Raw genomic sequence first — 27,242 nt, 5'->3', positions numbered from 1 at the left:
ATGCATTGGGGTGGAGCAGAGGGGGTCCATGAGTGTTTACTCATGCTGGGGTTGGGGTAGGGAATTGTCATTGGGTAGCCTGGACAGCCAGGAGGTTGAGCTACTTGGGGACAGGGACAATTAAAGAAGATGGGTCTTTCCCAAATACCCTAAGGTCAGACATGGTGTGTGTGTGGGTGGTGGGCAGAGCTCTTCAAACACTGGTTACTCAGAGGGGGTTGATTTGCCAGGCACGCAGAGCATCCTCCCCATCATGGTCCCTCACACCTTTTCCCTCCTAGGCTCATAGATTTAGACCTTGGAGGTCATCAAGTCCAGTCTTCTCATTTTATAGATGAGGAAACTGAGGACCAGAGAGGTGAAGAGACTTGCCCAAGGCCACACAGCTTCTGAGGCAGAATTTGAACCAGGTCTACTGCCTCCAAGTCCAGTGCTATACCAACTGTTCTCCACTGTTGAATTTCTAGCCATCCTTTTAGAATCCATTTCAGATTCAGATACCTCTTCACCAGGAAGCCCTCTGGAAGCTGTCAGAGTGACCTTGTACTCATTTGCTTTTGCTTCTGATTGTTCCCAGAGGCCCAACCACTGAAGCTCTGCCTTTGTTCAAATGCGATATGTGGCCTATAGCAAACATGGGCCTTCCTCAAGCAGGCCTGTGGTTGCCAAAGAAAAGAAAACATATTTCCCCTTTTCCTTAGAGTCAGTTGCCTGGCATCAGGTTGGCCACACCACAAGAGAAATGCCAGTGTCAGAGGGCACCTTCCTCTTGTTTATTCAGTGCTACTTCTAGACTTAGCCATGGCTCCTGGTAGTTTTATGTGAGCTTGATATGATGGGAAATGGTTGATTTGCCTGTTAACTGATACTTTCTATTAACTAGGCCTCCATTTATGACTAGGGCCATGGGAAGGGCCTCTGAGGTCCTAAAGCCACTTCTAATTTGTCAAAGGGGGACAACTGTGGGCAATGTAGTTTTGTTTTTTAAACTCTTACCTTCCACCTTAGAATCAATACTGTATATTGGCTCCAAGGCAGAAGAGTGGTAAGGGCTAGGCAATGGGGGTGAAGTGACTTGCCCAGGGTCACACAGCTGGGAAGTGCCTGAGTCCAGATTTGAACCCCGGACTTCCTGTCTCTGGACCTGGTTCTCCATCCACTGAGCCTTTACTTAGGACTAGAGAATTTCAAGCTAGAAGGGACCTCAGAGACTATCGAGTTCAGGAATTCTTTGCCTGATATCTGGGAAATGGTTTTGTAAATATTTTGATAACTATATTCTGAAGAATTAGTTTCCTCTTTAATTGCTTGCATTTTCTTTTGTGCATCTAAAAACCTTATTCCAAGATGGTTTCAGCAGACTGCTAATGGGGTCCATGACACCAGAAAGGTTAGGCACCCCTGATCTAGCCCAACCCTCTCATCTTATAGATGGTGGCACTGAGTCCCAGAGAGGGAAAGGGACTTACTTACCCAAGGTCAGCCTGGCAGCTGGAAGCCAGGTTCTCTGCCTTATAATGTAGTGCTCTTTATATTATACCACGACTGCCTTTGAGATCAAAGATCTATACTCTCCCTCCCCCGCCTACACTCCAGGTCCTCTGTGCCTTAGGAGATAGTAAGGGCTTGGCTGATTCATCACCTGGTAGCCAATCCTTTGATAACAAGACTTTCCAGATGTAGCTGGACTGTGTACTGGGTCTGCACTTGAAGACTTTCTAGCTAGGCAGACACTCCCAGAGCTTGACCTTTGGTGGGTCCCATAGTCTTTGGGATCCTAAGGTTGTTGCCACACCATTTGAAGGCATCAGAGGAGGACTCTAATGGAGATTCTTTTGATTTCTCCAACTCTTCTCCCCAAAGACCATATATTGACTTTTCCTGAATTTTAGAAATAATTACACATGTGCATGTTGGCTCCCCCAAGAGAAAGTAAACTCCTTGAGGACAGGAACCCTCTTATTTTTTTCTTTGTCTTTGTATCCCCAGGGTCTAGCAAGGTGCCTGGTACACAGTAGATGATGAACAAATGCTTACCGATTGCTCCCACTGTATCCTTATTCTGTGAAGTTTGGATAATATGCATACCTGGTCATATCGCCCCCGAGGAATTCCATTCCTCACCTGTGCCGGTGATAGCATTGGAGGCCTCTAGCCAATAAGCTTGTCTTGTGGCTTTAAAATAAAGTTTTGATTTCCTCATCACCATCTTCTATGCTCCTATGAGTATTTAAAGTAGTGTGAAGGTGCTCGTCCCTGGTGACCAGCTTAACTGGTCTGCCATCTGGGGACCAGCTTAACTAAGTTCAGAGAGGCTCACCTTTAGAAGGTTGGCCACCAGGAAATGGGCTTTTTCATAGGAGCATAGATTAAGAGCTGGAAGGACCCTCAACGGGCCATCTACTCCAAACCCCTTCCACCCCCATTTTATAGAGGAGGAAACTGAGGACAAGGGAGGTTAAGAAGGGAGGTTAAGGAACTTGCCCAAGGTCACACATAAGATCCTAGATTTAGATCTCAAAGGTCATCAGTATGATGAAATGACTTGCCCAAGATCACACATAGTATCCTAGCTTTAGAGCTGGCCATCTAGTCCACAACAACTCCCAAAGACCATCCACCCATGTGGATGGGAGCTGTGCCATGATTCAGTTTGCTGACTACAAACACTCCTGAAAGCAGAGATCCTTGAAATTCTGGAATTAGTCTTGTTTTCTTAGAAGCCGATGGACACCATGCAGGGACATTTCTATGACAAAAGTTTTGCCTTCCTTATTCCATGCAACTTGGGCTATGTATGGTCAAGGCAGGCTCTTGTTCTGAAAGCAAACACTGCATGGGAGGGGAGGGGCTGGCCCAGGGAGAAGACTTCAATTGCTCTACCTGATCCAGGAAGTAGAGATAAGACTCACTCCCTCAAGAATTGGGAATGGAGGATGCTATCTTAGAACACTGACTGATTTCTTAGCCTGGTCATGAAAAGGGATGTGGAAATTGGTGATTTCAGCACTTGAATATTTCCCCTGAAGAGGGGGAAACAGAGCCAGGTGCTTATTGTTTCCTTTCAAGGCCTGCCCTTCTTTGAAGATGGCACCATTAGCAAAACTTCTGGTGTAGCTGTGGCCATAGACAACTAGGGCCAAATTTTGGTCACTTTTGTGAGAACTGGAATAAAGTTGAATAGCTATATTTGGGGATCTTGCTGCCAGGACCTGCCTTCCATGTCCAAGGGTGGGCCTACTTACAGATAGAATTTAGGGGTATCCAAAGGCTGCTCTGAAAAACAAACTCTCTCACACTAGCCGGTCATAGTGCCTGAAAGTAGTCACTCCTATGGGCCTTAGTCTCATAGACCCTGTGAGAGCACAAATTGGTCATCTGCGGGTAATGGTACATCAAGCCAAAGATGGCTAGCTGGCCCTTGGCCCTGAAAGCTTCTAGTAACTGCTACCTTAGCCCAGAGGAAAATTTCTCTCCTTGGTGCCCTGCAAGGTGCCCTAGTCAAAGGAGAACCTTTGGCAGGTGAAGGATAAGAAGCAGTTGAAGAACTATGAGCAACATGTAATTAATTAGAATTTCTGAGCATAGAAGTACACAGCCCAAGCAGAAGGCAAACTGATGAATATTACTTAATAGTCAGAACCAACTTGAGCCTCTTCCTTCCCTCTCTTTATTTTTCTCCTTCCTCTTCTTCCTCTCATCTCATACATTCTTATCTTGCTCTGCATTTTCTCCCTCTCAGCAACAAACTTTCTTCTTCTTTTCTCCTTTGTCAATCTTTCCCTTTTGTCCCAATTGTCTTTTTCCTTCTCTCCAACCCCTAGTCTCTCCCACTATTTCCCCATCCCTCTCTCTATTTTTCCTTTAACCAGCTGTTAATAGGAAATGAAAATATGTTTGAGAATATTGACTATGTTTATTCGTAAAGTTTTATGCTCATGGGATTTCTGTGTCTTGACTTCAAAGGAAACCGAACTAAATTAAGCTGCTTCTAGTATGTTTTTTCCCTGTGAGCCACAAGTTCTTGATAGGACAAAGATTTCCCACCACCGCATTAAGCCATGAGCACTGTAACACAAATGTTTTCTTATTATGTTGGATAGCAAAGAATAGTACCCCAAAGGTCTGGGACACTAGACAGATAGATTATGAAGAAGCAAGAGAGCAGGAGAGCAATTTGAATCCTAGAGCTGGAAGGGACCTTAGAGACCATCCAGTACAATCTGGTTTTAGAGCTTGAAGTGCCATTTTGGTACAGAAGATCTGGGTGGGTCATTCAAAGGATAGCTAGCATGAGGGCCTCAGGGCCCTGTGCATTGGTCACAGAGAGGAGAAAGGGTTAGAAAGAGACACAAACTGCCCCTGTGTCCAGATGTCATAGTCAACCTGAAGCCTTTGCTTCAGGATGCTAAGGATCTCAACAAATCTAAGCTCAGGGGACTATATGCCACAGTTCAGGCCTGGGGGCCTGGCTTGGCCCAAGTCGGAGCCAGGGGGTAGGGAGTTAATGGGTGGCTGTCTGAGGAGGTGAATGAGTGACTGGGTGGGTGAATAGGTGGCTAGATGGGTGAATGGGAAGCTGGGTAAATGAGTGAGTAGCTAGGTAGATGAATGGGTAGCTAGGTAGGTAGTTGAGAGAGTGGGTGGCTGGGTAGGTGAGTGAATGAGCAGTTAAATGATGGCATGACTGGTCAGGTAAGATGATGAGCATGAGTGTGGGGAATCTAGCAGGCGGAATCGTTCCAGGTGACTAACTGGACATCAGAACAGATAAGCCGGATTTTCTTTATAATTTTATTTACAAAATGTACTAAAATTGTTCGTACAATACCCCATTACATTGAGGCTTGGGAACTTTTCCCCCACACATGCAGTTTATGCTTTGTTAGACATTAGTTTGGGAATTTTTTTGTTCACTCTAGTGCAGTTTGACTGACAAAAGGAAAAGAAATCGAATCCTCAAGTCTACTGCGTGAACTCTCATAGCTTAAAGTTAGTAGCAGGAAGTTGAAGCAATCCATACTTTTAAAAAGTTTACACATGCAAATTAAAAAAAATAACAAACTGAGTTACTGGCCCTTCACCCTGGTGAAGTTTTCATGCCGAGAAATGTTATAGCTTACATAGACAGCCATTTCTTTCTGTCCAAGGCCAGTTTGTGTTATACAATGTTGTCACGCACAGCTGTAGCTTCCCGCTGCGGGGGATGATATATAGCATTCCAAAGCTGAAAATCACAGTTTCATGAAAAAAAAATGGAGACCCCCCCCCCAACAGTTTTGTCCTTGTTCAATATTGTTTTACTACTTGACAGGTGAGTTCTCTTTATCAAATGGTTTGGGGAAATGAATTTTATATTACACTTTCCTGGTTTTAACTGCTCATCCAACAGGACTTTTCGTCTTCCTTTTCCTTCTGAAGTCTGAATTGAAAATACTCCAGTTCTGGACCCAAGAGTCCAGCTTTGGGAGAGGACTCCAATATGCCCAGGCTTTCTGGTCTCCTCACTTCCAATATGCACTCATCAGCAGTGAGCTAAGACTAAGAAACTGCCAAAGGCAGACTGCTATCTAGAAAGTAATTGATTAGTGCGCAGAGACTGGACTTGTTTAGACTTCTCAGTTGAATTCCACAGTACCGATGGGTCTATTTACTTATTTATAGATGGAGTGGAGTGGCCTCTGGCAGTGCATCCCAGTGGGGAGACTGATCCATCTTGAGGCTCCCAAATGAGTGGTGCTGAGGATCTCGGTTTAGCGGTAGGATCAAGAACACGCCTTAAAAATTTTTGTTTTTAGCCTTTGCCAACCAGAAAAGGATGCATGCAATCTGGGATGGAGTGCCAAGGGCAGTCACAGGCAACGGCAGGTGGTGGGCCACGGCTAGCAAGAGTGAAGTGAGCTAGAGAAAGTGCCTTGTCTTAAATGGTAAGCCCTCCATGAAATGCTGTCCTATTTCCATCGCTGGACACTTGAAAGGCGTACTTATCAGAAAAAGCAGAGCTAAAACACAGTGTTGGTTCTGAGAAAAAAGTGATTCGAAACACGACTTGGAGTAGCGTCTCCCTCACCTAAGTGCTTGCTAGCTCTTCAATTATGGGGGATTCCAATACGTACAGAAAGCAAGAAAAAGCGATTGGGCTTCTTGGAAAGCTGCTTGAAATCCGCTGGGAAAAAAGCACCAAGAGGTATGCCTGATAGAAGGAGTGTCCTGTTCCCTTGCCATCCAGGGGAGAGGGAATGGAGAGCACATCTAATCCCTTCACCAACTGGGGAATCACAGAAGCCTTCCAAGGAGTCTGGTTGTCAACCAACCGCAGAGAAGTCACAGGTTTGTTCCTTCGTCCAAAGTGTTTGAATTCTCTTTTCTCAGAGGGTTGTGTTCAAATGGTCATGGCATATACACATGTTAGGAAGGTTGGAAGGATACAGGGCAGATAGAAAGTCTCCACTGATAGGGAATATTCAAGACATCTGGGGAGCAACTGATACTAGAAGTGCCAGCCAGGCTTCTCAAGCGATGGGAGACAAAGATTTCAAATTGTTTTAGCTACGACGGAACATGGGCAGGGGAAGGGGCTGGTATTCATAGAAATGAATTCAGGGAAGTTGGTTTTGTTTTATCAAAGAATAGGATGCTCATTTACTAAGAATGTGATATATACTGTGATATCAAAGAATGGCTTTTGTGGAACGGCTTGTTTTTACAAGAATTATTTCCATTTTTCCATATGAGAATCTTGCCCATCCACCTTGTATGTGTAAGCTTGTGTGTCTGTTAGATTTTCAAGCAAAGCAAGAATATTTCCATGATGATTTGCACTGCTGCAAGTCTCAGAGTGTTCCATAAGGCACTGAAGGACAAAAAAATCAGTTTTTCCTATTGAAAGGTCATTGCACCATCAGCAATATTCGTGTCATGCCTGACACCAAGGAGAGAGAAAAATCTGGCTCGGGATCCTTGAAGCAGCCACTTTTTTCGGTGAATCATTCTGTCATATGCTCCCAGTGGGGAGGGACCTGCAAAGGCAAGTGGGAGATTCAGCAGTGCCCCAAGGCTGGGCATCCCCTGGCCAAACCCTAGGGTCCAGTCCATGGAACTGCTCCCCAGTTGATGTAGGCCCTCATGGGCCTTCATGTAGCCAGCCAGGCCACTTTCTGAAGCTCAAGGCCCAAGGTCAGCTAGGCAGGGCCCGAGCTATCCTGCAGGGCTTCCTAAAGACCCTTGGGACCTCAGATACTCAGTGGATGGCTTAGGTTGTTTGTAGGATAGAAACCATTTGTCACTGGCACTGAGATGCAAAAATGAAGGACTGATCTGGTTTGGTGATACCACTTCCCAGTGGAATGAATGACCTTTAGTGTCTTTCTATTGCCTTTCGGAACATGTACAAAGTCCAGACCCTGGCATTTGAGGTTCATGATGATCTGCTTCTAACCTGACTTCCTCTCTTCATCTCCCAAATCTCTCCTTTTACATATGCTGGGCCACTTGCTAGCCTTTGACCTCATGCTGTTCTCTTCCCTTCCTGTGTACAAACCTAGACTCTACTCCCTAATTCCCTACTGTATTGAAATCCTACTTTTCCTACAAGGACTAATTTAGGTACCACTTCCTTCACAAAACCTTTCATCAGCCTTTCATTAAGAAATGATTCTTCACACCTCTCCTCTCCATCATTTTGAATCTCTCAGGGCTTTCTGTTTTATTTTTCCTCTGGGTTTAGATTGAGAGACAGCCTGACTGAGTGACTGCTTTGAAATCTGAAGTTAGAAGTTGTGAAGATGGGATTAACTCTCCCCTGCCCATTTTTTAGACTTAATCACCAGAAGCATATACATCCCACTTATCCTTAAGTGGGGGAGGTCTGTGACCCACGTGTATGATAGTGGGTGATGAATCAGAATCGACTGACTGCCCCCTGGGCAGTCCTAAGTAAAACTTTAGCAATCATTGGTCTTGTTCTCTTTCCCTTTTATCCCCAAATTATTGTAATTTATAAGTTAGTTATGTTTACAAGATCCATTGGGGAGACTAGTCTTCCAAAGGATCTCAGGGGGGATTGTGTAATTTGAATCTGTTACCCTAAAAACTATAATTCCCAGCAAAACTATGATTCCCAGAACCCCACTCACTTCCTGTTGTTACATGCTGATGTAGACAGGATATAAATTGAGTGGAGTTCCGTGTCTAGTCTCTTTTCCTTCCTGTTGGTGGCTTTGGTGGAGCGGGCATTTTGAGCAGGTAGAAAATTTAGTCATGTGGTCCTATTTTGTCAGATAATAAACTTTAAAATTAATACTTGAAATATTGGACATTAATTTAACTCTTACAGAAGCCCTGGGTTCAATTCCTACCTCTTATGACACAGACCAATTGTGTGATCACATGACCAGGTTACTTAACTCCTCACTGCCCTAGGCAACTGCTTCCCATTGGCAGAGGGAGTTTTCACCTGGGAATTCCCTATACTAATGAAATCATAGGTCCGGGTCTCAAACCCTACAAATGTACTTGATAATATTCTAACTTGCAATGTATAAGTTTAGGAGTATGTCTAACTCATACCACTAGACCAGTGATGGGCAAACTATTCCCCGTGGGGCTAGATCCAGACCATAGTTTGCCCATCACTGCCTTAAGCAATTTGGGCAAACTACGGCCTGGATCTGGCCCCACGGGGAATAGTTTGCCCATCACTGCATTAGACTATAAATCCTTTAAAAAAAGTGATATAAATTTTTGTGTATGAGCTCTGCATATACTAAGCATTTAATAAAGGCATAGTGAATGTGTTTTTGGTTGGAGACATATGAATTGCAGTTGTTCCCAAGGTATGTTAATTTCAGAGTCTATAATAAGGAAAAAGGTTTTATGTGGATGAGTTGATAAGTGGTTTCTTGTGGCTGGCGAGGGCACACCTTGCCACTGGAAAGGTTACAGATGGTTTCTCTCCTATCCACAACCTAAGCTTTTAGAGTTTTGAAGTTGAGGGGGAAAAAGCAAAATGTCCAGGGGCTTGATATGCTATTACAAGGATGCTTGCTTTGACGCCACATAGCCCAGTAGAGATGCAGGTTATGGGTCCCTCCCTCCCCAGTGCAATGTTCCCTTCTTCCTCTTTCTTCCCAGCACTGATTTTCACCCCTGTGGAATAGCACGATTATGGCCTGCTTGGATAACACGTCCCCTCCTCATGCTAGGAGTGACTATGAGACTTAGTGAAAAGGGCATTGCAGACATCGCCCCCTTCCATGCCCAAGCCCAAGAACTCTGTTTTAGAGCTTGGAACCAGACAATTATAGGAATGTGAGCAAATTGGCTTTCCTTGACTAAAAGCTCCAAGCACACTATTTCCCAACAGCCACGGGGTAGACCAGCTGCCAGGCCTCAGAAAAGCCCTCTGGGCCTTCCTCCCCAACTGCCAAATGGGGATAGCAGTCATCCTCCGTCTCCCCCGATACTGTAAGGATAAAGTGAGGTCTCCGAGGGGTAAGGACTTTGGGGAAACACAAATGCAATACAAATTACAGTAACACCTCAGGCACCCAGCAAAGTGGGGAAAGATGGGATGCTTCACTTAGTGACATTTTTTTTCAGTTAACCAAGGGTCAGCCCATTTAGGCAATGAAGGGGTGACCCTTCATAGGCTGTAGGGATTTGTCTCAGAAGTGTTTACTGGCTCATCTTATCTTTGAAAGTTTTCAACATTTGGCACCTCCAAAGAAGCCCTGGCAGAATACGCAGCTCAGATTACCTGAGAAAATAAACCTAGAGGGGAAAAATGAGATCTTGTCCCCAAAGGTCACATTTGCTTCCAAAGTCGACAAGAGCAGAGAGAAGACTGCCTCTGCAGTTAGAGGATCTGGGTTCAAAGTCAACCTCTTATGCTTATTACCTTATGTGACCATGGGCAATTCAGTTAACCTCTCTGTACCTCAGTTTCCTCCTCTGTAAAGTTGGAGGAGGTTGGACTTGATGGCCTCTGTGGTCTCTTCCAGTTTTAGAGCTATGATCTGTGATTCATGCTCTTTGAAATAATCACTGAGAAATAACCGATATTTCAAAAATAGAGTCTGATTAGAAACGTAAGAAGCCAGAGGGAGTTCCAAAAGACAACAGGACCATTAGACAGTACAAATAGTGGAAAGAACATTAGATTTCTGAATCAGAGAGAACCTGTTTTCAGGTCCTGGCTCTGCCATTGACTAGCTGAGTGACGTTGGGCATGTTCCTTCTCCTCTTCTCTGAGCCTCAGGTTCTTCCTCTGCCAAATAAGGGGGATGAACTAGGAGGACTGTGAGGCCCCTTCCAGCTCTAGATCTGTGACCAGATGTGTGACCTTGGGCAAGTCACTTGGCCTCTATGGGCCTCAGTTTCCCCATCTGTAAAACAAAGGGGTTGGACTAGATAGTCTCTGAAGCCCCTTCCAGCATGAGATCTATGATCCTGTGTGTGACCTTGCATTTGTCACATCACCTCCCTAGGCTTCAGTTTCCCAGTATTTAAAATGAGGCAGTTGGATTAGATGGCTTCTGAGAACCCTTCTGGTTCTAAATCTGAAATCCTCAATTCACAATACTACGCTCCAGCTGCAGGAAAAGGAGGAAAATTCCCAAAGTTCTTGGGAAACGAAAGGCTCATAGCTGACCTGACCTGTGTCCTCCCAACAAATGCTTTGCCGAACTCATTGTAGGCATTAGCTAGTGGTTTCCCAGCCCAGCTCAGATTTGTTCAGTGCCATAGGCAAAGGCTATTTCAAGGACTTTGGAGGCTTTCCCCTTGTTCCCACAGGCTTCAGCTGGGCCACTTTAGAGAGCAGCCCTTTGGGCCGACGCTCTGTCCTGATGTCAGGCCTACCACGGTTCTGGTTGTCTGGGTGCTAACTGGGGTGTTACTGTATTGCTGTTCGTCCATCAAGACACAATCTTTTCTCATTTAATCAAGCCTCAAGAAGCAGGATTTTGCTTTGGGGGAAGGGGCTCATCCAAGGGCACGAGACTGAAGCCAAAGAAAAGGGCAAAAGGCAAGCTCCACCTTGGAGCTAAGGCAAATTCTGCTTCCTCTGGGCACCTACTGTGAGACCATGAGCTATTTACTATGCTTTTGCTCAGAAACTCTGAGATCAAATGGTTGCTGGTCTCAGGGAGCGCTCAGGCCCTTGCTCTGGGGATGTGTTTTGGTTTAAGGCCAGTAGACCCTGGGATAAGGAATGGAAGTCATAGTTTCTGAGCATGCATAGCTGGAGGCCATGCTGGGACAGTCTTGAGTGTTATGGCAGTTGCCCCAGTGGGCCCAAAGGTCCTGGGGCAGTGATCCCTGTCGGTCTTCCAATGACAGAATATATCTGGGCTGGGAGGGTGGGAAGGAGGGACTGACCACCAGGGGCATGAGGATGGGGAAGAGCTTGGCAATGTTTCCCTTCTCCCGGGCCTTTCTTTGTGTAGAACTGAGCACACAGGGTTAGACTTGGCTCTCCAACTATCTGACTCCCATCTTAGGCTCCCGAAGGCCACCAGTAGGACATGGGCAATTACAGAGGCATGATGGTCCAGTAGAAAGGGCATTCTCTCTAAGAATCAGGGGACCTGGGTTCTAACCTTGGCTCCCCTATGTATTTGCTATGTGACCTTGGGCAAGTCACTTAGCATCACAGAGTCTCAGTTTCTTCCTCTGTCAAATGGGCATCATAGTTCCTTCCCTTAAAAGAGGTAACAGATGTGAAAGCATTTTGGAGTGTTAAAAGATTACTATCTCAATGCAAGATATTCCTCTAATTTTTTGACCCCACAAATACCAAATTTGGGATAGATAATCTGAGGGGGGCTGGGCTGAAGTTTGCCTTTGCACTGTTCTGGGAAGAGGAGGAGTTGCTAAGCAAATTAAAAATGTGCACAAAATTGCAAAGGGTGTGTTTAAACTGCTTGGGAGAACAAAATGTTTTTAAGGACATCAACACATTAAGTGTCTGCATGCAAATGGATGATGCTAATTAAAAATGAGTTCATTCTTTTTTTCCATCCAGTAAAGCAGGCCCAGCTGAACCTCTACTTGAAAACACTCTGTTAGTACTATTTTGTGACTGTATTATGACTGGGGATCAAAGAGTAGCTAATGTCTGCAGCAGCAAAGAACAAAAAGCAAATGGGGGAATCAAGGTTCTACTTAAACTCAGATGGGGAAGGATAATCAGGTGTTTTCAGAAGCCCTGGCCGGATGGAGGGATTGACTGCAGTGGGGCTGTGGAATGGCTGTGGAAGCTCAGAAACACATTGCCACGAGCTTATGGGTGCCAGTGGCTTTAGTGGACACAGGACTAAAGATGGATTATCTTTGACAATAGAAGTCAAAGTAGCAGAGCTGGCCAGAGTTACTAATTGGTCTTTCCTATTGCAGACATCAGTTTGCTTATTCACTATGGCGTATGGACTGGAAGGTGTTAAAAATCGATTCCTAAGAGATATCTATAATCAGACTTCTCCCTAATTCAAACTGGCCTTGCAGCTGGTCCGAATCGGGTGAGACTTTGCTGTAGGTCTCTAGGCTCCAATGGCCTCCACCAGCAGAAGTCTGACTATAGACGGGGAGGGTTCAGGAGAGGGGCAGGGAGGAGGAGCTTGTTTCATATCCTCCAAGAAACACTTACCTGAGCATGAATTCTTGGGGGAGGGAAAAAGAGGGAAAATATGACTCAAATATTGGAAAATAAATGATCCCTGGATTCAAATGACTGTTTCAAGAATCATAGACTCCCTTTGAGATTACTTCACTTCATTTCTGCTACTCATCATTATCACTGATAACTGGACTAATAAGTAATAAGAATAGCTTCTCAAGAGAATTTGCCCCATGGCGGGAGAGAGGAAGGGGAAAGAGGCCAAGGAATGCAATTCAATCACAAACATGTTACCCAGAGACTCAAGGAAAGCATCATTCATTAAGTGGGACAAGAAAGGCACAGTCGCCGAATAGTTTTCAAAGAATCCAACAAACACTCTGAAGACTAGACATGGCTCGGAAGAACGTCACCGAGCTGAAAAAAGGAAAGGGCACACAATACACAGCAACAGAAGGGCAATTAGCTTAGTCGGAGCAGGCCTTGGCCATACCCTAGATCTTAACACTCTCTGTTCCGTACACGTTGTAGCCTTCTCTGTAAGTGGCGTAATTCTGGGTTGTGGCGGCAGGAGCAGGCTTAAAGTTTTGAGTGTTCTTCGTGAGTTTCATGCGTTTGGATTCCGCTCGAGATTTGTAGCAGAATTCTATCAGAGCCACCATCATGGCCAGCCCCAGGCCTCCGACAAGGATATAGAACACGCCGGCCACGTTGCTCAGACTCAGAGCGCTGGTCTTGTCCTAAGAGAAATGGACAATGTGATTAGTTGTTGGGAAAATCACTGACAGTGGGACATCATCATGCTTTGCAACAGTTCAGGGCTGTCCTACACTGTCAAGATAGCTAAACACAGGCACAGATGGAATGGCCCAACTCTGGCAACTGGCTCGCATCACGCAATGAGTAGATTATACTTCCATTGACCGTTATGGTCCCAGGAGTCCTACCACCTCAAAAAGATATTTAAAAACAACCCTTTGACAACTAGCTTCAGGAACCCAAGAGTAAATGGAAGCACAATTCATCCCTTCACAAGCCTCAATAAAACACCTATTGTCAGAGTTCAGCCACGACATCTCTCTCTCTCTCTCTCTCTCTCTCTCTCTCTCTCTCTCTCTCTCTCCCTCTTATTCTCTTTCTCTTTCTTGCCTTCTCTCTGAGTAACACTTTTCATTTGGGAACCTACAGTATTCTTTGTCCTCTCTACACTTTGTCCTTAGTCCTTTCCCCCTGAAGCACTCTGTCTATCAGTCCCCGAAGCAATAGGTGAGAGTATTAGAATTTCCTAAAACTCCAAGCTGGGGACATTCTTTGCCAGGGTCTTTATATCAGTGTTTCTTTCTCAGTGGTTGAGAGATCATTCCATTTGGGAGCATCCTAGCTCATTTGCAGTAGAGGTTGGTCTGTCAACGTCCTCCCAAGAGCTGTTGGGGCCTATTAGGAGGCCCCCTTTCGTCCCTGATTGATACCATTTACAAATCAGGGGACATTTCTAGGAGCCTGGTGATTTAAAAAAATACCAGCTCCTTTTAAAACTTGGATTTCAGTGAATGTCAAGGATAATCTTTAAAAATACTAAACTGATCATAAGCTTTCTATTTGCTAATTTTTTAAAATGAGGAAGACGGTCAGTTACTTTCAGGTCAGACTGCAAATTTGACTAAGCTAAGACTGCATGAGAAAGCAAAACCTGGATTGCTGAATAATGGAAAGGAAAAAAAATTGCTACCTGGACCCCACCTTCAAGGTAGGACTGACCAAGGGAGGGAGGGGGGGTTTTCATTGAAAAAGTAGCATTTTGTAATCTGTTTAGAGGGAATTGTAACCATTTTGCTACTGGATTCGTCAGAATGACGTGCTCACCATCACATTATTAACCCAGATGATTACTTCCTGTTTTAGCTATAATGGAGTGGGGAGCCATTAGGGGCACCGAACAATGGGAAGAACATACCCAGTCCTTGGATCTTTAAGGGAATTAAAGTTAGGTGGGAAATATTATACATAGGAGTGGCCACGTCCACATGTTTCTATTTCATAGGAGCCAGTCCCATACTTCTTTGCTCCAGTGCAAAGGCTGATTGAAACTGGCCTATATATGAAGGAGGGGAAATTGAGGAAGGAATACAAGATATATGTCACTTACAGCAATGGACCAATTTGGGGTTGGCTCTCCCTCACTAATCTCCTCACCTCAACCTGACTATTGGATTTTCACATTTGTTCTGATGTGACCCCTAAAAACCGTGGCAACAAGAATTCTGAATTTCATATAACTGAGTTCCCGGGCAATTAGACCATGTATGGCCATGAGACATAGAGCTACAGTAGCAAAATGGTTCAGTGCATAGGGGAAATGAATGTTGGCGTTTCATGAAATGAATTAACCGATCCCACAATATTAGTTTAAAGAAAGAAAAAAAAAGAAAAGAAACGGAAACTCAAAGAAAAAAAAACTTTCTTGGGGAGCAAAGGGATAGAGGGATGGGGTGAGGGAGAGGCGGGGAAGAGTGTTTCATGCTTATCAATGTGATGTTAATCCTGACGATGTATACCCTTGACGAGCATGCGGCTAGTTCTCAGAAGCGCTCCAATTAGCTTTGGAAGTGAGAAATGGGACAGGCCACTAAGGCCTTCGAGAACTTTCCAGGTGCTGGATTTGATTCAACAGCAGCTAGACTGAAGCTGATTCAGGAATTCTTCCAGAGACCAGTCTAGTTTCCCGATTTGAGGGTGGGGCCAGCATAATATCAGAATGACCCAAAGTACTTATGACTTATAAAGTCTCTGATACTGGAAAAGAAAGAAAAAGCTGTCGTGATTTTGGAATTGTTTTTCCTTGAGTCTTTAAAATGTGAAATACACTGGGAATCTCTTAGAACATACAGTGGGCCAAATCAAGGCCCTTCTCCAAAAGGCCCGGTGTGGCATGGTTGGTCGCCAAGGCCAGTCCTTGTTCTGAATTCTAAGGGGTTCCCATTGTACTGGGGTAGTAGGATTGTGTATGTTTGTGCATGAGTGTGCATGAGTGTGTGTGCGCACATGTGCATGTCTATGCATGCGTGTGTGCATGTATGTGTGTGTGTGTGCGGGTGTTGTTTTGGGAAAGCCATTTCAGGGGGGATCAAAGAAACAGTGGGTCAAACTGCGATTGCTAATCAGTACAAAAAGACCGCCAGCGACTGACCTTACTCCCGGAGTCCTTGGCTCCGCACTCCCCCTTATCGTACCACCATTTGTTTTTCAGCTTGTCTAAGATGCCTTGTTCACTGAGTTTCAATACTGCAAGGTTTACAGGCGTTCTTCACGTGGGAAATAACATAAATAACATTATATTATGTTATTTTATGTTATTCAAGCTTCAAACTACTTTAAAACTATAGAAAGCGATAAAGCAGGGAGCCCTGGCCACAGTCATTTTAGACACTGCAGGCAACCTGAGCATTTTTACCTTATCAAACTTTACGCTAGAGCATCTCTATATTTACCAGGGCCTGCCCATATCGCTTTGAGTAATCGGCACACACTGTTAAATAACGAGGGTAGAAAAACAAGGCAGTCACTTGTGGGGGTGGGCTCTCTCTCCCCGTGGATGCAATTGTCCGACTGCCACTGACTGCAAGTTGGGTTTGATCTAACTGGGCATCTTGTTGGACTTCCAGACAGAAAGCATTGGGGGGGTGTGTGAGGGAAGTAACTCAGGAGAAGAACAAGAAGGGAGTCCACATTATAGACAGAAAAGTAGAAAGCAACAGATTGGACATAGTTGTCTTTGCCGTCGTCCTCATCACTAGCAACATCATCCTTAGACACGGGAAGATAGCAGCGAAGAAAGTTTGTCAAAACATTCATTGGATAGGCCAGAACAGGCCCTCAAGTCTTTGTTAATACTACGAGTATCCCTTGACTCAAGACACCCCTAAGGGTACACACCTCCATTGGTGTTCTCCTTTTAGGGCTGGTTCACTGTGGGGTGGAGGTGACTCTGGTCTTTCAAGGGTATCACCAGAGGAGGTCCTACCTGGCTGTGCACTAGATTGTGTGTCTGTCAGCAGACAACCTCCCTGGTTAAGGGGGCAGATGCTCACCACCAAAAATAGGGGAGGCGCCAGAGAACTAGGGCACCAGAACCCTTTTTTTTTTAATTTACAGAAGCTCATGAAGCTTGTCTGCTAAGACCTGGAGGTATTGACTTTTCCATGAGTAGGGAAAGGATTCAAGATCCAGGTTTTGTGAAGCATCCAGGTAAAGGAATATGTGGTAACATTCAAGATATGTAACTTATCCTTCCAGGTTACAAACAGAGGGCACATGTTTGTTTGGTAAGAAGAGAGAATGGGGGCCTAGAAATGGGGTGGGGAGACTCTTGGGAGTCTTCTAATTGCTATGGCTTTAAGCCTGTAACTGAGGTGCCTCCAAAGACCCAGCTCATCCTTGGCCATCAAAATGGCTACTTTGGATTCAAAGGTACACTGTTTGGGAAGCAACTTGCTGATACCATAGTACCAAATGGTGCCAAGGACACTGCTGCTTCTGTAACCTGTGGCTTCTGCATGTGTCTCTAGGAATGTGAGCCCCTCTCTGCAGAGAAACTGGACAAACTCCCCAAATGTCAATTTTCCAGGCCCCAGGTCTCCTCTGAATGGGCAAGAATGGCATTTGGTACCACAGGCCATCAGATGCTTGGGTGGGCCTGGCCTCACCTTGGGATAACCAACATATCTCTGGGATTGGTTTTTCATCTGACAGTGACTATGATCACTCTTTTCCTGTCTTCTCTCTAGGGAAGTTGGCTTTTCAGTGAATTATTGCTAGTTTATTTAGATAAAGGGGCATCATAGAGCTGGCACGGTATTAGCTTATCAGAAGGCAAAGTCTAAATAAGGAAACCAGTAGGTAGGTATGAAACAATTACTACATAGCGTGAGCCATGAAAAAAGACCACCCTGACCATTCTGGCACCACAACTAATCAGCTCACTTATTCTATGAGAGATGGTGGGGTTCACCATAGACATGTCTCACAATGCTCCTTCCATCTCACAAATAAGTCTGCCCAATCCCCTTTTTCTGACAAATTGCAAGCCTGCCACAGGCATAGAGAGCAGGGCCCTGGAGCTACCCTACTTCTTTTTCACCATTAAAATGGGGAGCAACTTGGCCTCCTGTAGTGCCCCTATGGCTTCGTAATTGAGGACCCTTAAGAGAGGGGAAAACCCATTCAGCCAACAAACAGTGGCAGACTGATGGCAGAGGCTGTTGTGGGATACTGTATTTTGCATTTCATCATACAACTGAGGAAGTTTTTGGGGAGGTTTCCCTTCAGTGCCTGGAGTCTTTTGAATTGAGGAGGGAGAGGGAATTGAGGGAAGTGCTATATGGTTCTTAAAACGTCCTGGGATGCCCAAAAGGCAGTTTGAAATTCCATTATGATATTATTTGGGGATGAAAACTAAAGGACTTAGGAAGACCCTTAAAGCTGGGCCAGGGTATCTTTATGCTGCTGTCTCCTGGGGCCTCTGAGTCATTGTTATCTGTCCCATCTTCACTACTCTCAGACACAGGCATTTCTGTCTACTCCTCTTTATCTTCTCTTCCTCTTCCTCATATCTTCCTTTCTTTTTTCCCCATTTCTTTTCTTTTTTAAAAAAACCTTACCTTCCATCTTAGAATCAATACTGTGTATGGGTTCCAAGTAGAAGAGTAGTAAGGACTGGGCAATGGAGGTTAAGTGACTTGCCCAGGGCCACCCAGCTAGGAAGTATCTGAGGTCAGATTTGAACCCAGGACCTTCCATCTCTAGGCCTGGCTGAACCAAGTAGCTTCCCCTTTTCCATTCATTTTGCCTGGCTATGCTTTGGGTCAGGTCTATGCAACCTAGAGCTGCTAGATATACAAAAGCCACTTGGGATTTCCCGGGGTGTGGTTCTCAGCCCTTCTAGGCTTCATTTCCATGCCTCATTCTGAAATTTTGACACTTCCTCTCCCTCCTCTGCTCCAAGGCACCCAGGACTGTCAGGCCTTTCCTTTGGCTGGCTCTGGTTTCCTACTGGTGCTTATCACTCTACCAAGTTCCCTTTGCTTCAAAATGATCCCTCACTGTAGCTCTTTGTCAAATGAAACTCTTATTCTCAATCTGGGTGATCTCAGCTAGGTGTTAGCAAGAAGCCATCAGTCTGCTTTTAACTATGTCTACAAATGGGTGAATAACTACTTGACAGGGAGTAGTAGTACTCAAAAGGACTACCTGTTAGTTCAAAGGCTCATAAGGATCCTAAATCTAGAGGTGGAAAGAACCTTAGAGGTCATCAAGTCCAACTGCCTCATTTTATTGGTAAGGAAACTGAGGCCCAGGAAGAGAAAGTGGCTTGTCCATGGTCACATGGTTAAATGTCTGAGACCAGATTTTAACTCAGAAGTTTTCTAACTCTAATATTCTGCTAAGCAGCAGAGGCCATCCTGGTGGCCCCTGACTTGCTCGGTTCCTCTCTTCCTCTCCAATCGGAAGGTTGCCAGCCCTTGCTATGGGCCTGTTCAGTGGCTTCCTACAGGACTGCCTCCATACACTGGGTCATTACATTGCCATTGTTGACAAGCACCACAGGCCACCAGAAATTACAGCCTTTGAATGGGAAAAATACACTCAATCAAGTCAAAGCCATTTCAGAAAACATCATAAAAGCCAGCAAAGGAAAGTATAGATAAGTCTTCTTAAGGAGGCCAGGTTGGCTGCCAAGAAAACAAACAGAACTCACTTTCAAAGCCAAATCTCCTACAGTTGTGAGTCTAACTGGTGGCAGGGGCAAGGGGAGCCCTCCCAAAGTTCTCAACATATCATTAACCCTGTTTGGGCCAGATGGTATGACCCCTACTGCAAAGTCACAAGAAGGTTCTTCCTTTGCCCAAACTGCCTTCCCCAAGTCAATGTCCACTGTATGAAATCTAGAACAATAGCCCTAGGGCTGGAAGGGACCTCAAAGGCCACCTAGGCCAAACACTTTATTTGATAGTTGGGGAAATCAAGAGCCAAGGACATGAGCTAAGGACTAGAATCACACATAGGCCCAGAGCTCTTGAGCTGGAATGTACTTAGAGGCCATTTAGTCCAGCCCCTTTATTTTACAGGTGAAGGGACTGGGACCTAGGAGGTGATGGTCATATATAGCTTCCCATTGTAGAGTTGGAAGGACCAAATTCCCTTATGTTACAGGTGAGGAAATGGAATCCCAGGGAGGTCTGAGCAGAAGCTATTTGAACAAAATCCATATTAAGTATCAGAGGCGAGATATGAAGGCAGGTCCTCTCTCTCTAGAGCCAGTCATCTCCCAGTGTCCCAGTGCCTTTTCCTGACAACTCTCCAAGAGGATGGGGCCCAGGGCTGCCCTGAACCTTGTCCCCCCTCTAGCACCCCATCTAGGGCTTTGCCCATACTTGGCGTGGAATTACTGTTTGTTGAACTGAACTTAAGGGAACTCCATGCCTTTCTAACCTTGACCCTGTTGTCAAGACTTACTTATAAACCCAGGGACTGAGCCAACAGGAAAGCTGAACCACTTTTTTGAGGCCACAAAGAAATTGATTGGGTGAGATCTAAGAGGCAGGAAGACTTCTCAGTATAAGACCTCTCACATCTCTACTACTTTCAAAGTGTGTTCCTCACAATTAACTTAGGACATAAGCATTTTAAGGATGATTAACTCACTCCGTTTTACAAAGAGGAAAGTAGAGGCTCAGAGACAGCAAGGAACTTCCCCAACTTTGCATAGTTTCAAATGTCAGTCAAGATTTGAACCCATGTATCCTGATTCCAAGTCCACAAAAGCACCACCAAAACCTACCTTCTGTGCTTGCCAAGAAAAACACTTCTTCACTTCCCAGCTGTATGACCCTGGGCAAGTCACTTGACCCCCATTGCCTACCCTTACCAGTCTTCTGCCTTGGAGCCAATACACAGTATTGACTCCAAGACGGAAGGTGAGGGTTTCAAAAAAAAAGAAAAAGAAAAACCCTTCTTAGGTGGCTCAGTGGATTGAGAGCCAGGTCTAGAGATGTGAGGTCCTAGATTCAAATCTGGTCTCAGACACTTCCTAGCTATGTGACCCTGGGCAAGTCACTTGACCCCCATTGCCCAGCCCTTACCGCTCTTCTGCCTTGGAATCAATACACAGTACTGATTCTGCGATAGAAGGTAAAGGTTTTAAAAAAAGAAAAAAACCCACTTCTTTTGGAAGTCAAGAACATTTCTAGAATGTTTTCTTTGGTAATATCCCTGACCTAATGAACCCTTAGCCTAGCAAGGGCACATCTCACAGCTGAGATCTCTTGTTGCCATTCCCTGAGAAAACTATAGAGGGATATTTTGGAGCAATGACCACAGACCCTTTGGAGAGTGGGCAAGCAGTCAGAGATTTAGAACAGTGCCAGGCAAAGTTGTCCAGATTCCTCTCAAGGACATTACTTGAATAATAAGTCACCAGACAAAGCTTACTGCAAAATTCTTGCTTAGTAGAGATTTCCTAAAGAAAGATACTGAGCAAGGACAGGGCCAGCAGAATAGGTTACACACCAGCAGGATACTTGAGGGGCATTGAAAGAGCCTTTGCTTCCAAATACCTCCTCCATTAACCTGCCACAATGCCTCTATTTCTGCTAATCGAGTTTCATTCCTTGGATTGTTTCCTATCAAAGAGCATATGCCCTCAAGAGGAAGTTGGAAATGAATATATATAACTTTCTAAAAAGTGTTATGCAGTATTCTCTTCCATTCAGAATTGATTTTGAGGATATTCAGAGAGAGAGAGAGAGACAAGAATCTTTAAGCAGGGAAATATCATAAGGAACCTGTGAAGATTTCTGGGAAGAAGGGGGTAGCCATTAAATGTAGATAGTGGGCAGAAGGGAAGATGAAGACTCATTCATTGTTAAGGAGGAGAGGAAGTGGGGAGAAACAAAATGTATTCTAAGGACATATTGGATTTTCTCTTATTGGAGGACACAAAGATTGGTTGGCAATCATATTCGCTTGGCTTTCGTTTCATTTGACTTATTTAGGGAATAAGAATGGAGAGGAGTCTTTGCTCTGGCAGCTTGACTGGCAAGACTAGTTATGACCTAAACATAGATGAATCCCTAAGTGAAAGAGTTTGGGTGACTTAAGGCTTTCTCTGTTGATTTATCATGAAACGAAGGTGACTGAATTCTCACAGACTATGCCAGCACAATGTAAGCTCTGGCAGATAAAAGAGCCCAGGCCTGGTGACAGCCCATATGTCTGTGATCTGAGGACCAGCCATGAAAATTCGGAGATATTCATTATCAGTTTGGCCACAGGGTGCTGATTTCATTTTGCTTTTTGCCACAACTTAAACAAATCATCAGCCAAGTCATAGTGGAGTTGTGATCCATATCAACAGAGGGAGGAAATGCCAATATTGACAAAATAAGAAATGTTGGAGGTTTTGAAGAAGAGTGATTTAAGGACTAAAGTAACCAGAATCTTGCCCTAATAGTCAAATGATACTTTGGGGGCAGTGCTTAGGGCCAGTGATGCTTTTTTTAATGTCTAGAAGCTTCAAAGTGAATTCAAATTAAACTGGAAGGTTAAAATGAATAGTGATTAAATCCAGCAAGAGTTAGCCTAGTGGGGAATCTATTCGTTTCTAGATGGAGATGTCTTTTTTTTTTATCACCCTCCTTCTGGTATTTCTTTTGTTTCTTCATTCTTCATTCTTCTTTCTCTAGTCTTTGTGGCATTTCTTTTGTTTATTCATTTCATTGTTCATTGAGAATGGATATGGACACTTTAATAAAGGGTGTTTTTCTTTAACAGAAGATAAAGGATGCTGGGTGGATTGCACAGCTTAATTTCTCATGTATTTCAGTCATCCACACTTAGGGCTAAAGAAACTGGTAAGACTTTGCTCTGTAATTCAGGGGCACTACTGCTACTTAGTGACAATTATCCAAAATCCAGGCACAGTTCCTAGGAGCAATGAAGAAGGCTTATTTTATGGATTCAACATGATTTTAGTAATGGAAATTTTACATGGTCGGGAGCAATAATGATATTAGAGAAACTGAGATTCTTGAGAGATAGCCATGCCATTTTCCTCCTGCAAAAATACTTTCTCTTGGAAAAATAAATGAAAAATAGAACAAAAAGTGCTCTAAATTTATTTTTGAGAAAGTCAAAAGTAATACATGGCAACAAGATAGCTATGACACAACAAAAGAAGTTTTCAAAGTTTTATTTTGAGTAGTGAATAGCCTGGAACCATGTCAAATTCTTTACTATAACAAAAATGCCAGGAGAGTAATTTAAGAATATTGGGCTGTCTTGCAAGTAAAAGCAAGAAGAAGAATGTGGGCCATGGTAATTCATCACCAAAAAGACTCTGCCAAATAATCCTGTGATGCTTGAAGATGCCTGGAGATGCAGTGTCTCCAGAGGACCTTGAACTATGGAAAAAGCTGACAAAGCTGGTATGGAGAGTGACACATTTTAAGGACATAAAGGGAGCTAGTGGGAAAAGAGAAGATGAGGAAACACAGTGATGCAGTCAGCATCTGCCAAGACCACTTGGAAAGATTTCATAGTATTTACAGGAAGACAATATTTCTGGCTCCTGTTGTGTACCTTCCATAACATAGCTAAGATCAAGGACATCAAGGAAGGTGATTATCTTTAGGGTCATCAGGACCAAGATGGCTAATGGCCATCCAGTTTCTGTGTGTGTGTGTGCATGTGTCGGTTGTGGGCAATGTTTCTTATGCTTATATTTAAAGATGCTATATTTGAATGATTTAGCTTGAATTCTGAATATTTTAAGAATTGTATTGCCTTACATCTTTGACACAAAAAAATTCTATGGCCCAACTTGCAATAAGAGTCTGATCAGCTGGGTTCCAAGTTCTCCCTCTGCCACTTACTGGTCATATAACTTGCATGAATCACCTTCATGTCTTTGAGGCTTTGTTTTTCTTGTCTGTAAAATGGAAGCAATAATCTGCATTCTGCCTACCTTGTATGATGCTTGTATGATGGGTGTGAAAGCATTTTGCAAATGGTAAAATGTTATAGGAGAGTAAGTTCAGTTTAGAGGGGGACAGTGGAAGGAGAAAGGAGAGAGGGCAGAGATGGAGCTTACAGTGTCCCGGGGAGGGGCACAATATGTACATAAAGTAGAAGGCATTTTGAGCACTAATAACTAGGGGGTGGTGTAGGGAAGGCTTTACAGAGCAGGAAGCTTCTCAGTTAGGCCTCAAAGTAAGAAGAATGAATGAAGCATTTTTAAGTGTTACTATGTGGGAAAGGCCCAGTGCTAAGCATTGAGGGTACAAATAGAGGTGTAAGATAGTTCTTCCTGCTGAGGAGTTCAAATTCTAATGGGGGAGACAGTACATAATTAATAATGATATTGAATCATAATATAAATGAGGTGGCCCATAAATCTTAGTGCAGTTTTAAACAATCAATAGCTTAAAATGTTAATAGCCTTCAATGGAACTAGGGAAGTTTAGAAGGAGAGTGCTATTCTTTGCCACAGCCTTCTTTTGCTTTGTCCCTGAAGAGAAGGGAAAAGAAATGCCCACTGATTTGAGAAGTTACAAAGATGACTTGGACAAGATGGTGAGCTGGAGATGCCTGTAAGCTAATGACTTCCATTTTCCTTAATACCCAACTCTAGAGATTAATTCAATTATATTATTCATTTTGTTAATTCCATTAAATTAAAAAGTAAGATGCAAATAAATCTGTATGGAGGAGGATGTGGAAAGAAATTAGAGATATCACCTCATAAAACAGCAAACAGAAGCAGAAGCCAAGGTAAGGCTCGACTAAGTCACATCTTCCCAACAGTGCTCATAGATGAATAGCTGGTGGGAGGACAACAAATAGCACAGATGTGGTAGCATTATTCGATTTTTATAATCAATGAAAGTGGAACCAACCACAACATTCAATTCACATCATCTGAGTCCTAGAGGGAGAAATGGCACTTAATAATGGCACTTGGGAAAGATGACTGGATCTGATCAATTCATGCTGAAGAAATTTGTGCTGGAGGCAAAACAACTTTCAAAGTATCTGGAGATCATTTTACAGACTATCTTACGACCAAGAAGATATCAGAAGGTTGCTAAAAATCATGGATGATTAAAAACACCCCCAAAAGGAGATCTAGAAGATGTTACTATCTACTAGCCCATCCTTTCTCATCTTTAGAATATTGATGAACATGTTCTACACAATGACCTACATATTCAGAGGATCTTTGATGGAAAGATGACAAAGGAACAAGCATGTTTTTCCAAATGCTTCTCTACAGCAGTTCACATCTTTCAGCATTCATTTGACTGAAAGGTATGGAAAAAAACAAAAACTTATCATGTTCATTTTTCATCGATTACTAAAAACAACTTGATGGATCAAAATGTAGGTTTCAAAGTTCTCCTTCATGAATGGAATAAGACAACTTCTGGTTCTTTGTTTTCAATGGCATCATGGGGTGAATTGGATTGAAGTGAGGCAGAGTTTCAGGAAGTCTTCAGCCTTACTCTTCTCTTCCAGAGTCATCAAAGTTCAGTGTCAGGACAAAATTCAGGATGACTGGCAGTGGCCCAGGATGCAATGGATGATCCTGGTGTATTTGATGTCTGGTCAAGCTCTAAATGCTCCATAGCACCTGCTTCAGCCATCTTCATGGTCATTGGAACAAATTGTTCTTTTCTGCCCATTCCATTGGGGAGAAGTCTTCACTTGCTTGGGGGTAGACACTCCTCTCACTCACTGACAGATTTGAGGCCTGTTGGTTACTCTCAATCTGGTTTAGCCTATCTGCCCAGACAGTTTTACCAAGGTGTGGTTGCTGCCCATGCTACAGTTTCTTGTAGCCACAGACCCCACAAGTTCCGTTCCACATATTGGGTGAAAGGTGGACACCAAAGGTAGATGAGAAGCTCTGATAAGGGCTCAGTAAGCCTTTACAGCAGAGGTGCCTGTCCTCCTGGAATTCCCCATATGCCCCTGTCAGAACAACACAAAGCATCTCTCATGCAAATCTTAAAACCATAGAAGATTTCACAATAAATTAAACCCTAGAGAAGATCCAACAACTCTCTCATTAATATCAAACAAGGCATAAAACACCAAAGGTGTCTGCCATTGTTATGGTGGCCCACATGGAAGAAGGGTTTCAGACAGTACCATTTTCTAGATGCTATTATTCAGGGGTTATATTGTGCTGGTTGCATCAAACCCCTGAACATTGTGGAGCCTCCTCAATGAGATCCATGACTGCTTTGAAGGGATCAGACTAATGATTCAAACAGAGGAAATTAAATGAATGAAAATCACCCATTGTACAGACCACAACATATGTTTGGATAACTAGTCCTTTGAATAAGACCACCAATGCCTATGTCCAGGAATATAGATGGACAAGTTGGTTTCAGGACTGAATGGAAGAAGGGGGTGAGTAGGACTGCATTTGGAGAATGGAGCACTGTTTTTAATCATCTCTCTGCTCACTGGCATGAAAACTGATCTTTTTTTTTTTAAAATATAACTGTTCTAGTGATGCTCTGTGGTTATGAATCTTAAACTACCACATTAATCTCCAAAGAATCAAAGTTGTGAGTGATCCAAAGAGCAATGGAGAGGTGCATGATGGGCACAAATAGGCTGTAGTACATTTCTAGCAATGATCCCTGCAGAAGAAATGCCATAAGGGCTATTATTCAGGAAAAATCTGATAGTAAAATGAGAGTGGATGGTCTTTTATTGAGAGCAAGTGATAACCAGTATTTGTGAAATATAAAAAGGCCTAGCCTAGAGGTATTTCTCCAACATGTTGAGTGGACCCTCTGTGGGAGGATCTATTAGAGAACACAGACCAGCATGAGAAGTCACGGATGATACAACAGAGGCAGGACATTTACCCATATAGATCCATTGAATTACAGAAGAATAATTCAATTCAATAAATATTTGTTATTTGCTATATTAATATGAGAAAACATTTGTGAGAGTTGAAAACTAGCCCCAGCTTTCCTTGCAGTTTGTCCTGGCCCTGCTCATCTGTCCTGCTAAGCTTAATTGGGTTCCTAAAGTTTTCGGAATCATAGATCAATCTGGAACAACTAAGTGGCACCTGTGGTATTTGTAAATGAGCTTCAGTGGGTTCTTGTCCTACAGGATAATCCTTTTTTAGCTTTATCCTTTCCCCCAAACTGGTCTTTTAGCTGTACAAAGTAGATCACATCACACTTGGCATAATCTGGGATGAAACAATGCCTTTGCAGACTATCTGGGCCTCAAACAATCAGAGGTTCTAAGCTCTAGAGTTGGAAGGGATCTCAGAGGTCATTCAGTCCAACTCCTTCATTTTCCAGAGGAGGAAAAGGAGTCCCAGAGAGGTAAAATGACTTGCCCAATGCCATAGGTCTAGAATTGGAATGGATCTCAGAGGACATCTAGTCTATCCTTCCCCCTTCATTTTATAGAGGAAGAAACTGAGGCCAGTGGAGGTGAAGTCATTTGGTCAAGATCAAACAATTAATAAATGACAGGTGAGATTTTCACCTTGGTCCTCTGCCTCCAAATCCATTGCTTATCTATCTATCTA

General features: G+C 43.7%; 1 protein-coding gene across 1 annotated transcript in view; it reads right to left on the bottom strand.

Moving 5' to 3' along the window:
* Positions 1-12,918: 12,918 nt before the first annotated feature.
* Positions 12,919-27,242, bottom strand: part of LOC123253835 (glutamate receptor 3-like) — a 29,519-nt gene continuing 15,195 nt past the window's right edge. Inside the window, exons 2-3 of the mRNA XM_044682953.1 lie at positions 15,804-15,918; positions 12,919-13,356 (exon numbers count right to left, since the gene is read on the bottom strand). Of these exons, the coding sequence (XP_044538888.1) occupies positions 13,111-13,356; positions 15,804-15,918 (361 nt within the window). The 3' untranslated portion in view covers positions 12,919-13,110. The remainder of the gene's footprint in view (positions 13,357-15,803; positions 15,919-27,242) is intronic.

Source organism: Gracilinanus agilis, chromosome X, assembly GCF_016433145.1.
Source record: "Gracilinanus agilis isolate LMUSP501 chromosome X, AgileGrace, whole genome shotgun sequence".
Taxonomy (NCBI): Eukaryota; Metazoa; Chordata; class Mammalia; order Didelphimorphia; family Didelphidae; genus Gracilinanus; species Gracilinanus agilis.
This window is presented reverse-complemented; position numbering and strand designations above follow the sequence as displayed.